The sequence below is a fragment of the Rhincodon typus genome, chromosome 17, assembly GCF_021869965.1.
Source record: "Rhincodon typus isolate 14 chromosome 17, sRhiTyp1.1, whole genome shotgun sequence".
Taxonomy (NCBI): Eukaryota; Metazoa; Chordata; class Chondrichthyes; order Orectolobiformes; family Rhincodontidae; genus Rhincodon; species Rhincodon typus.
Window position 1 is genome coordinate 34,436,129 of NC_063348.1, and position 12,234 is coordinate 34,448,362.

Sequence of the window (12,234 nt, forward strand, 5' to 3'; positions counted from 1 at the left end):
AGAATTGGATAAATTCTTTGACCAGGAAACGTTTACAGGCCTATAGGAGGGGGTGGGGGGAAGTGGGAAAGCGGAGGAATAAAATGAGTTAGTACAAGCATTATGGGCCAATTGGAATCTTTTTTGTGCTGCATCTTTCTAAGATCCTTAGTTTGTACATATGCCTCCATTTCTCCTAACCGGTCTGCCTTTTACGTTGCAGGGAGTGGAGGATGCTTTTTACACTTTGGTCCGAGAGATCAGCCAACACAAAGTCAGGAAATCAAATCCACCAGATGACAGTGGGCAAGACTGTAACAACTGTAAATGTGTGATATTGTGACTTCTGGTAAGTTTGATCAATAATCAATCAGGCTTTGTCAGTCACTCTACAGGTTACTACTTCCTTTTATTTTCTAGTTCATTATCTTCACTCTGTTCCACAGTTACCGCACAGGTTTTGTGCTTCCTATTTTACTGGCAGTGTTGTTCTCTCTGTATTATCCAACAATTTTGAAGATTCATGGTTTTGTTGCACACTCCTATTTCCCATCTGCATGATGCCCCTTGGCATCATCTGAAGACATTTTCAGTTCCGTGTGTTTTGCTGATGATATCCAGCTGTATCTTACTGCCTCCACCCAACTCCTTCACAGCATCAGCTTTGCCAGGCTGTTGGCTGCTCTTCAAACTGAGCAGAGGTTTCCTGCAATTAAATATTGGGAAGATAGCCATGGTTTTCAGTCCTGACCACCTACCTCTATTCTATACCTACTGTCTCCAATCCCTTCTCAAGAGTCTGGTTCAATCTCTGACTTCATGACCATCAGAGATACCGAAACCTGCAGATGCTGGAGTCTAAAGTGTGGAGCTAGATAAACACAGCATCAGAAGAATAAGAAAGTTGACATTTCAGGTCAGGACCCTTCCGAAATTGTTTTAAGTGACCCTAACATGACCAGGCCATTTTGAAGACTGCTGATTTTTCACCTCTAACATCCCCCAACTCTGTCTCAGCTCACATGCTGTGGAAACTCTGCTCCATGCTTTTGCTACATCTAGACCTGACATACAATCCTGGCTTGCGCCTCACATCCTACCCTCTAAAGACCAGTTCATCCAAAACTCGGCTCGTCTCACGAAGGCTTGTTCATCCATCGCTGTTGTGCTTATTAACCTGCTTTCTCATTGACCTTGCATTTGGCAACATACCCGTTTTTAAAATTCCCATCCTAGGTTTTCAGGTTTCTCTGTGGTCTCATTTCTCCCTAACCCTGTAACCTCCACCAACCCCATTGCCTCTAAGACCTCTGCTCCAATTGTGCCTCTTGCACAATCCCTATTTTTAATCCCTCCTCCAACTAGACATTTCAGTTTTGGGCTCGGAACTCTGGAATTCTCTTCCTAGACCTATCTAGATGTGTCTCTTGCCCGCTCTCATGTGCTCTGTCTTTTCTTTTCTCCCTGTTTCTGTGTATCTCTCCCTCTTCTTTTTGAAGGCTTCAAAAGACCAAGGTCTCAGTCACCTGCCCTAATTGTGCTCTGTGTCCATTTAGAATCTATGTACCATGTGATGGTGCCATGGGAAGATCTGTGAATATGATGTGTTTTTGCTGGATGTATGTTGAGAGCATTTGATTTGCCCTTGATCGTATCATGCTCCAATAATGTATCAGTAGGTTGGAGTCAAAAGTGATGTCTTCAAGTCCAACTCTAGACTTGAGCACAAGGTGACTAGTGACAATATCCATTTCTGTACTGTGGAAGCATTGTGGAGTTGGAAGGTCCCTGCTGACAGAAGGCTGCACTGCCAGAGATTGGGAAATATTTAAACTGAGCCCTGTCTCTTTGCTCAAGTGGATATAATGGATTCTGCAGCACTCTTACGAACAGCAGGGTAATTCTGCCTGGTGTCATGGTCAATATTTTTCACTATCAATTAAGTTGGTTATCTGGCCATTTATCAATGTTACACACGGGACCTGGCTGTGTGTAAATTAGCAAAACTGACTGGTACTTTACCTGAATTACTTTGAGCTGTTTGGCACCTTCTGTGCACTTGGAAATTACTGTAGTTCCAAGATCCTTCCACTTGTTGAATGTACAAACAGTTGCCACGTGATGGAGCCATGGGACAGAGTTAGTGTAAGATGATGAGGAATCCAAGAACCTTACTCTGTAATAGGCCATTCATGCTGTCTATATTGGCTCTTTTGTCAATACAATTTAATTGCCTTTTGAGTTCTTTCCTTAAAGTAGTTTTCAAAAAATACTCGACCTTGCTCAAAAATATTACAACATTGTGGGAGCTTGCTCTGTGCAAATTGCTGAATTCCCCACATTGGAACAACAATTGCACTTCACAAAGTACTCCATTAGCTTTGATTTTGTCCAGAGGTCATGTGAAGTGTAATGAGAATTCACAGCTTGCTTCCTCTTTGCGAATCCTCTTCCTCCAGCCTTTTTTCCTCATTCTGTGCAGCATATTCCAGCTCACAAATCACTTTTTTTGTGCATGTAACAGGAGAAAAAAAACTCCTCTCTGCCTCTGGTTCTTTGGGCAATTGTCTTAAATCTGTGTGCCCTGGAAATGACTCTTCTGTCAATAAAAACAATATTTTTCCCCTGAGCTTTTTAACAATGTTGATGGTGATCCTTTTGGCCTTTTATCAATGAGACTGAGCTGAGTCTGATCAGAACCTCAACAGCATGCTGTGCTCTGTTGAGACCTCACTCGGTGGTTGAACCCTCAAGTCTAGAACAATAAAATCCCTTCAGTGTGGAAAAAGGCCATTCAGCCCATCAAGCCTGCACCAACCCTCCAAAAAGCATCACCCTACCCCCCCCTCCCCAACCCCGCATTTACTATGCTAACCCACCTAACCTCTGTCTGTGTGATCTTCCTCCAGATGCTCTGGTTTGCTCCCATTGTCTCAATGTGCAAACTCCACACAGTCGCAAGAGGGTGAAATTGAACCCAAGTCCCTGGCATTGAGGCAGCATTGCTAACCACTGAGCCACTCTACCACCCTTCTATGGATAACTATACCACATCAGAAATAAGTTAGCCATGAGTTAGTATATAGGAAGCCACTAGTTAGTGTATAAGAGCCCACCTGTGCCAAAAGGTCATGGCTTCAATTCTAACTACGATGACTTACTGACAGACGCTTGCTGCAGGGCGGAAGGGGTGCTGCACCTAGCTGTTTATGGGTTGTTGCTGTGCAGATAGTGCTGAACCCTTGTGCTGAAACAGTGACTGACTACAGCACTTCTGGGGGGCCTCAGTTTGTGAAAAGTGCAAAAGTCAGATTTCTACCCTTGTCATTTGAGGAGTTGAAAATTATGCCACAAGCAGAATTCACTGACTTCAGTGTCCCATATGTATGGAATTAGAATTTGTTTTAAATTGATTTTGAGGTATGCTTTGGATTGACTGATTTGTGAATGTATGTTTAGTCCACAGGAACATTTGACGTTTCATTCAACACACTGGTACAAGAGCGAACAAGTTATGGAGTAGTGAAAGAAGGTGACAGCAAGGAGAGAAGTTGGGAAGAGTGACTGCTGCTGTATAATAGAATGGTGTGAAGGAGCCTGTTGTGTATGACTCTCATCGGCTGCCACCTGCTCTAACACGGGTCTCCAGTTGTACAGAGCCATAGATTTTCAAATCACACTAAATTATTCTTACACTAGTTACCCTGTGATTCAGTGTCCCATTTCAACATTGCTGGGAATGTGTTCCTGCCATAAATATTGTATATAAATGACTAATGTGAAGTTACAGGATCTTGATATTGTTTTATACTTTTGAGCTGATCCATTTTCTTTTCTATACAAAGAAAATTGCCTGTGATTATTTCAGTGCTGGCAACACAGCTTTGTCTTCAAACAGTGACAATGTGAATGAGTATGATTCTGTACATAATTGACATTTTGGGTAGCTTCCATTTGTTGCATTGCTTTGTAAAAGGATGTACAATCCCTTCATTGAGATCTTTGCCATGTTTTCAGAGGTTGGTATTTTGGACTGATGGGGTGGGGGGGATGGCAAGGGCTAGGGTATGTTCTATGAAGAGGTTGATAGCTACTTACTGCTGTGTTAGTGGGAAGTTTCCTTTGTTTTAAAATGGAAATAGCTAGTGTAAATCATGTAGTGTTCTATACAATCCCAGTCAGCCAACAGGTAGCTCAGAGCAAGAGGCAGCAGTCTACTTTGGGCAAAGTGGCTGCATGATTTTTAAACACATTTCCCATTCTCATCACTTTTTTTTAAAAGAAACCAGGATCTCTGATTTGGTTTCTTGCTCCTAGAGGAAAGTTTCTCTTAATCCCATTCCATCTATTATTGAAGCTCTAGTAGATGCCTCGTGTCATTGAAATTGAAAACTTCCAATGTTTTGGGATGAGGTGAGGAGGTGCTCAGTAAAGATTCAGTCAATCCCATTGACTCTTCCCTGCCAGCCTGCAGTTATTTGTTTCACTCTACAGTCCTGAGCACTGCATGAACGAAGGTGATCTGTACATCAGTATTACTTCCCACAAGTTGACCAGTTACACAGAAGGGTCCTGCCAGATTAAATGACCCACATAACTGTACAGCAGCCGTTAAGTCCCCAGCTGTGATTTTGAAGCAAGGTCTTGGGTATCATCTAATTCTAACATTGGTGTTGTGGTGTAATGGTAGTGTCTGTACCTCTGGGTCAGAAGGTCCAGGTTTTGTTTCAGACCATAACGTGTGAGCAGGTTGGTTAAACATAATTAATTCAAACACTACTGAGAAGCAGAGCAAAGTATCATTCTTTTAAATACTTTAGCTCGGACAATCTCTTTTTAACATTTTATATTTTACTGAGGCAGTAAAGAGCCTTTAAGTATGAAACTGGTGGTAATTGTAAACAGAACAAGAATAGGTACGGTCAAGACATCAGACTAAGGGCTACTTTGTGTGCCAACTAGATTTCTTTCTTTGAATCTTTTAATGGTCAGTGCTTCAGAGCTCACCAGTTCGAGTTGGGTTGTATTCTTCGGTGAAAACCTGACAATCCTGTCAAATCTGGGCCAGAGTTGTATCATCCTGATCCTGTGTATTCATAAGTGAACTATTTCTGTTTCAAGCTGCAGTCCTGTGGGTCTCGCTCAGTTTTTGAAGGGAGGGCTCATGTTGCCAACATGCTGCCAATTCTCTTATTTCCCCAGAAAATGTACAATTTGTTAAATTCTGTTCAATAAAAAGATTTGAAGAAAAATTGCTTTGAACTTTGTTTATTGTAAGTGATTATGCAGAGCAGTGAGGGGCTTTGAATGGAGAAAACTTGGACCTTGGGGAAATTCAAACCCCTAATGTAATGAAAGGAGTGGGTGATTGTGGGTTATGGGAGTACAAAGACTATGGTAGCTTCCCATGGTCAAACAATAAAGATGGAGTCACTCAGTTGCCTAGTGCTGGTGCCTTTAGGGGTGCCTAGTCCCAACACACCAGCCTGAGCAATTTCACCCTCTGCTCTCAGCTGTTTGCTCAGATTTATTATTTAAAATCTTGGGTCTTATGGTGCTGGGGATTGTAGTGTAAGACAGTTGTTAACACTGCCTCATGGGTGGGTGAATTTAACAGCAGTCAGGAAACTGAGCAGCCTTGGGATCCCTTCCTTCTGGAGAAGGAAGACCTGGATGTATGCCTTAATGAAGGATTTCAATAGGTTAGATGTGTTAAGATTTTTTTTGTTTTTACTTGTCAGTGATTCCAGAAAAAGGAGGCATAAATGCAAAATGGTCACTAATATCAAATTGCAGGCTTCCTGAACTCAGGAGGGTTTTCTGACCATTGTATCTGTATCATCACTCAGTTATCCAGGAATACAACAATGCTCTTTCCCATAGCCCTACAAATATTCCCCACTCACACTATCCACTTCTCTTCTGAAAATCATTACTAAATCTGCCTCCACCACTCATCCAGACAATGCTTTCCACGTTTGTCTCTTTTTAAAATCACTTCCCTAATCCTTTGCCAATCATTTAACTCTGTTCTGTCATTACTACCTTTCTGCCAACCATTCCTCCTGACTTACTGTCAAAAGCCCTGGCAATTTTTGAATGCCTCCATCAAATCTTTTTTTTTTTTTTTTTTTTGCTTGGAGGAGAATAATCCCAGCTTCTCCTGTCTCTTGCTTTGTTGGAAATGCTGTCTTTCAAAAGATTCCAACCATGAAGCCTTGTCTGACTCCCCTGATGTATGTAATAGATCTGTGTTACCATTTCCAAGTTTATTCCTGGTGTTCTGGACCAGTCACATCAGACCTGCCCTGATACATATCAAAATGAAGCTGTATTCTGAAGAGTAATATAAGACTCCATGTTAACTGTTTCTGTCTCTACAGATGCTGCCAAATCTGTTGACTTTCTCCAGCATTCTGTATTTTTTTTTTTTCACATTTCCAACACCTACTATCTTGTTTTTATTTGGCTGGTTGCTGTGTTTCCTACGTTATGACAGTATGTTTCAAAGGTACTTCCTATGACCACACATGGTGCTATAAAAATGCATGACTGTCTTCTTCATGACTATATAGAAGGAATTTCTTAATGTCATGAGAATGCTGAATTGCTGTTGTATGAAGCATTAAGGTGTCCAGGAGGCAGTGGAGCAACGGTTGGAAGATTATAATTAATGTGCAAGGTGGTTTGTGGTGCATGAATACTGGTGTAGACTATTTGAACTAAATAGCCTGTTTCTCTCCTTAAACTCCAAATAAGAAACAGGACAATTTAACATTGAGATGAGAAATTTCTTCACTCAGTAGGTGGTGAAGCATTAGAATTGTCTTCCCCAGCTGGCAACAGCAGCCCAGTTGTTGAGCATGTTCAAGTCTGAGCTTAATAGACATCTATGTAGAATAGAACATGGAACATCAAACAGTACAGCACTGGAACATGTCCTTCAGCCCACTGTAACTGTGCCAATCATGATGCTATGCTAAACTAACCCATGTGCCTTCACACAGTTGAGATCCTGCTCTTCCCTGCCTGTTCATGTTTGTCTAAATGTCTCAAACTTTCCTAATGTATCTGCTTCTACCCTTCCCTGGCAGCATGTTCCAGGCACCTACCCACCTTCGCATCTCCTTTTAACTGTTCTCCTTCCACCTTTAACCCCATGTACCCCACCCCACCGTCCCCCAGGTATTTGACATTTCCACTCTGGGAAGGTTACTTGTTTCAAAAAAAAAAAAAAAAAAAAAAAAAAAAAAATTCTAACTATCCATAGCTTTCATGATTTTCTATACTTCTGTCAGGTCACTCAGCCTCTGACACTCGACTGAAAACAATCCAAGTTTGTCCAACCTCTCCTTCATAGCTAATACACTCCAACCCAGCAATATCCTGTCAAAACTCTTTTGCAACTTCTCCAAAGCCTTCGCATCACTCCTATAATGTGGGGACCAGAACTGCGCACACTACTCCAAATGTGGCCGAAGTAAAGTTTTATACAACTGCAACATGACTTGCCAACCCTTATACTCGGTGCCCCAACCAATGAAGACAAGCTTCTTTACCATCTTATCTGCTTGTGTTGCCACTTTTAGGGAGCTATGATCTTGCATCCCAAGGTCCCTCTGTATATCAGTGTTCTTAAGGGTCCTGTTATTTGCAGTAGACCTTCCTCTTGCATTTGACCTCCCAAAATTCATCACCTCACACTTGGCCAGCTTAAAGTCCATCTACCATTTCTCTGCCCAACTTTCCAACTGATCTATATCCTGCTGCATCCTTTGACAACCTTTCTCACTATCCACAACTCCACCAATTTTTGTCATCTGCAAACTTGTGCAGGAAAATGTCGTTGAAGCTCAGCAGTGCTCTCCGACAGTGAACCTGAAGGACTGGATGACCAACCCATTCTATTTTCTTCAGTTCTTTTGAAATTTTCACCATTGAGAGAAATTAGATTCTTGAGTCATAACGTTATGGTATATGGAACGAAGGTAATCGGATTTACAGTATGGATTGGTGGAAAAAAAAAGGCAAGAAACATGGATAATAGAATCTGGATAGACTGCAGGGATAGCCATTTTGGTAGGAGGAATGGAAATGCAGTGTGTTTCTTAAATGGTGAGAAATTGGGAAGCGATGCCTAAAAGGACTCAGTTTTTACTTACGAACATCATCTAACATGCTGCTGTAGCAAGCATTAGGAAGCAAGTGATACGACGGCCTTCACCATAAAAGGATTTAATGTAAGGAGTAAATTGTCCAGCTTCAATTGTATAAAACATTGGTGAGACCATTTGTTAGGAAGTTTTGGTCTTCTCACCCAAGGAATGACATGTATTTTCCATGGTAGGTGTGCAGCAGAGATTCACCAGACTAATTCTTGGAATGGTGGAGTTGTGTTCTCTAAAGTTTGGAAGAATGAAAACATTTCTAAATTCTTGTGTACAACCTGGGTGGATGTAGATAGGATGTTTCAGAATAAGGGACAAGCTGTTTAGAACAAGATGAAGTATTTTTGTTGCTCAGAGGATAGTGAACCTTTGGAATTCTTTATCCCAAAGGGTTGTTGATAGATTTCTAGACAATAGCAAAGGATGTAGACATAGTGTATGAATGTGGAATAGAGATAAATTATTAGCCATGAACTAGTAGGTGGAACAGGCTCGAGGGGCAGAATGTGCTGTTCCTGTGCTATGCTGTAACAATTTGAGTTGTTTTCAACACCTAACGGGATAATTTCTAGTCACTAGAGGTGGGGAACATGAATAGTCACCAGCAAGTCCCACGGAATTCTGCTTTCACAGCAGGTACTCCAAAGCTCCCACACGAGTGGTATAGTTAATATAACAGGCACAATGTTTAGCAATTATTAACCTGCTGTCGCTCAGACTTTCACCTTGGATTAATAATTCTCACACTGAGACACTGAATCCTAATTTACAAAATCTCAGCCACAAACTATTATGGTTTGAAACGTTGATTTGAAATAATTCCCTTGAGTGAATTTGACAGTGCTGACTGGTCAGCTCCTAATCAACCTTTCAGATAGTGCTTCACACTAAACAGAATGCATCCTTCTCAAATGAAAGTGAGAGTTTGTACTTCTTTAAGGCCTTTCACAATATCAGACTGTTACAGGAAACTTTTCTGTTAATTATGTAATCCCACACATTCCTAATCCCACTCACAACCATTGATATACCCTTTAATTTCTCACTCTGTCTAATCCCACTCAACCACACAATCCCCCTTATCCTTTAATAACTCATTCAGTCTAATTCCACACTCCTGCTTGCTCCTATGTCCTTTAATACCACACCCTGTTTAATACCACGGTCCTTCTCAGTCCCTGTATCCTTTAACAATGAACCCAATCTATTCCTACTCTGCCACACACATGTTGATACTCCACAGTCTAATCTTGTTCAGTCCCCAAACTCTTTAATGTCCCATTTATTCTAATTCCACCCATTTCACATCCCACACATTAAAATCCCATTTTTCTGCTCAATCCTCCTAACTTTTAAAACCCCAACCAGTTTGATTGTCAGTGAAATGGCCCTTTGTTTCTATATCTGTTGTTTTATGATGTATACGTGTAATTTTCACAGAAAACATTAAATAAAACCAATGAACTGCTGATGCTTGAAACCAGACATGAAAACAGAAATCATTGGAAAAGCTTAGCAGTTCTGGTAGTATCTGTGAGATAGCAAGAACTGAAGATGCTGGAGTCAGAGATAACACAGTGTGGAGCTGCAGGAACACAGCAGGCCAGGCAACATCAGAGGAGCAGGAAAGTTGACGTTTCAGTTCGAGACCCTTTTTTTTCTGAAGAAGGGTCCTGACCCGAAATGTCAACTTTCAGCTCCTCTGATGCTGCCTGCCTGCTGTGTTCCCCCAGTTCCACACTGTGTTATTTCTGGCAGTATCTGTAGTGTGAAGAAGGGTCACTGGATCAAAGTGTTACCTTTGCTTTCACTCCACAGATGCTGCCAGACCTGCTAAGATTTTCCAGCAATTTCTGTTTTTTGTTTAAAATAAACATCCTTGATGCCACAGCTATTTTTCTGCTGGACTTCACCTCAAAAGTGCACTGGAGATGGATTTCTACTGACTGGAGAATTGGGGACTATTATGTGTTGTTGAGTTGACTGTCAGTAAATTAAATTTACTCTTGATTAAAGCAGTGAATATAGGAACGGAGACTGGCACATTCCACACCTGGGGCTGAAATACCTAAAGGTGAGGGTGAAAGAATCATAGAGTCATACAGCACAGAAACAGTCTCATTGGTCCAACCTGTCCACGCCGACCAGATATCCCAATCTGGCCTAACCCCATTTACCTTCATTTGGACCATATCCCTCTATTTCCTATTCATGTTCCTGTCCAAATATCTTTTAAATGGTGTAATTGTACCCACCTCTACCACTTCTGGCAGTTTATTCTATACACGCACCACCCTCTATGTGAAAGTATTGTCCCTTAGTTCCCTTCTAAATCTTTCCCCTCTTACCTTAAACCTATGCCTTCTAGTTTTGGATTCCCCTCCCTGAGTAATTGCCCTTGGCTATTCACACTATCCATGCCCCTCATGATTTTATTAACCTTTACAAAGATCACCCTTCAGCCTTCAATGCTCCAGGGAAAATAGTCCCAGTAAACCACACATTCAAATAACTCACCAACAATCAGATGGAGGCACCTCATTCAAAGTGGTCAAAAACTATCACAGGGAGTTCTGATCAAGTTGTGTTGAGCTCTGTTCAGACTGCACACTGATCATTGGCTTTAGTTCTGAGAAACTGGATTGGCATATTCCATCAGAAAAGGGCGGGGGTAAAGGTGTGTGTGAACAGGCTGGATAAACATGACCAGGACTATTTGCTCAGGTGGAGGGTTAAGCACACAGCAGCATGGGTGGACCTTCACTAAGTGGGCACCGCCGTTATTCAAGGTGTATTCTTAAGGACATTTAGAGGTGGTCACTAAATGCTTGTCTTGCCAGTGATACCCATCCTGCTGAATAAACTTTTAAAATGTCAGTCTTCAGTGCTATTACTGGAAAACTCTTGCCACCTTGTAAAAGCAGGTTTAAATAAATAGCCAGTGATCAAGTAAATGGCTCATGTAATGTCATAGAACTAAACATATCACAGCCTCAAGACATTTCCACATCGTGTTTCTATTCTCACAGTGAATGATGTTGCAGACACTCCTGAGAGCTTAGTCTAACCTCTTGATATGGAAAGTTACACATTCCCTTCCTCTTGTGACATGCTGTCTCATTAATAAAGAGAGAAAGATTGCAGAGATCTGGCATTTCTTTTTGAAAGTGCATGTTTTACTACAAATAATGTTCACCCAGTGAACAGGATAATAAGCGGCAAGATTCCCTTCAATAAAATGCAAAGAGCAAAGAATGGAAATCTGAAGGAACAGAGGGAATTGCACAGCAGCTCAGCTTGCCTCTTGAGAAAGAATTAAAAGACAATATTGAAAACAACAAATGCGGCATCCATGGAGAGACAGCAAGCCAACATTTCAAGTCTAGATGACTTCATGAGAGCTGAAGTGAACTTTGAGGGAGCAGCATTTGTGCCAAAGTTGGGGGGGTGGCGGCGTTGCAGCGGTGGTGGGGTGTAACGTGCTCGGGGAGAAAAGATGTTGATTGTTCAGATTAAGTGATCGAAATGTGAGAATGGCAGAACGATAGTATGTCTAACTGCCAGACTCGAAAGAACAGACAGTCCCACTGGGGTGGGGGGAGGGGAACAGAGAACATAGTGATGGAGAATGTAACAATTAAAGCTAAAAGAAAGGGAAGAAATGGGAAATGGTTCACAATTTGAAGGTGTTGAATTCAATATTAAGTCCAGAAAGCTATAACGTCTGAAGATGAGATGTTGTTCCTCCAGTCATCTAGATTTGAAACGTTAGCTTGCTGTCTAACCCCATGTGATCTCCAGCATTTATCGTTTTCAGCTCAGATTCCAGCATCTGCAGTAATTTATTCCTACCTTAAAGGACAGTATGTTGGCCTCATCATAGAGAGAATTCTTTTTTTTAAAAAAGTCACTCATGGGATGTTGCCAGCTGGGCATTTATTGCCTATCCCTAGTTGCCATTGAGAAGGTGGTGCTGAGCTGCCTTCTTGAATTGCTGCTGTTCACATGCTGTAAGTAGACCCACAAAGCTGTTGGGAAGGGAATTCCAATACTTTGACCCAGCGACAGGGAAGAGATGCCGATATAT

The 12,234-nt window shown here is 41.6% G+C and overlaps 1 protein-coding gene across 1 annotated transcript in view; it reads left to right on the top strand.

The window, feature by feature from the left end:
- LOC109915744 (GTPase HRas) overlaps positions 1-5,231 on the top strand; it is a 22,199-nt gene extending 16,968 nt beyond the window's left edge. The window contains exons 4-5 of the mRNA XM_048607090.1: positions 203-328; positions 3,439-5,231. Of these exons, the coding sequence (XP_048463047.1) occupies positions 203-322 (120 nt within the window). The 3' untranslated portion in view covers positions 323-328; positions 3,439-5,231. The remainder of the gene's footprint in view (positions 1-202; positions 329-3,438) is intronic.
- The last annotated feature ends 7,003 nt before the right edge of the window (positions 5,232-12,234 follow it).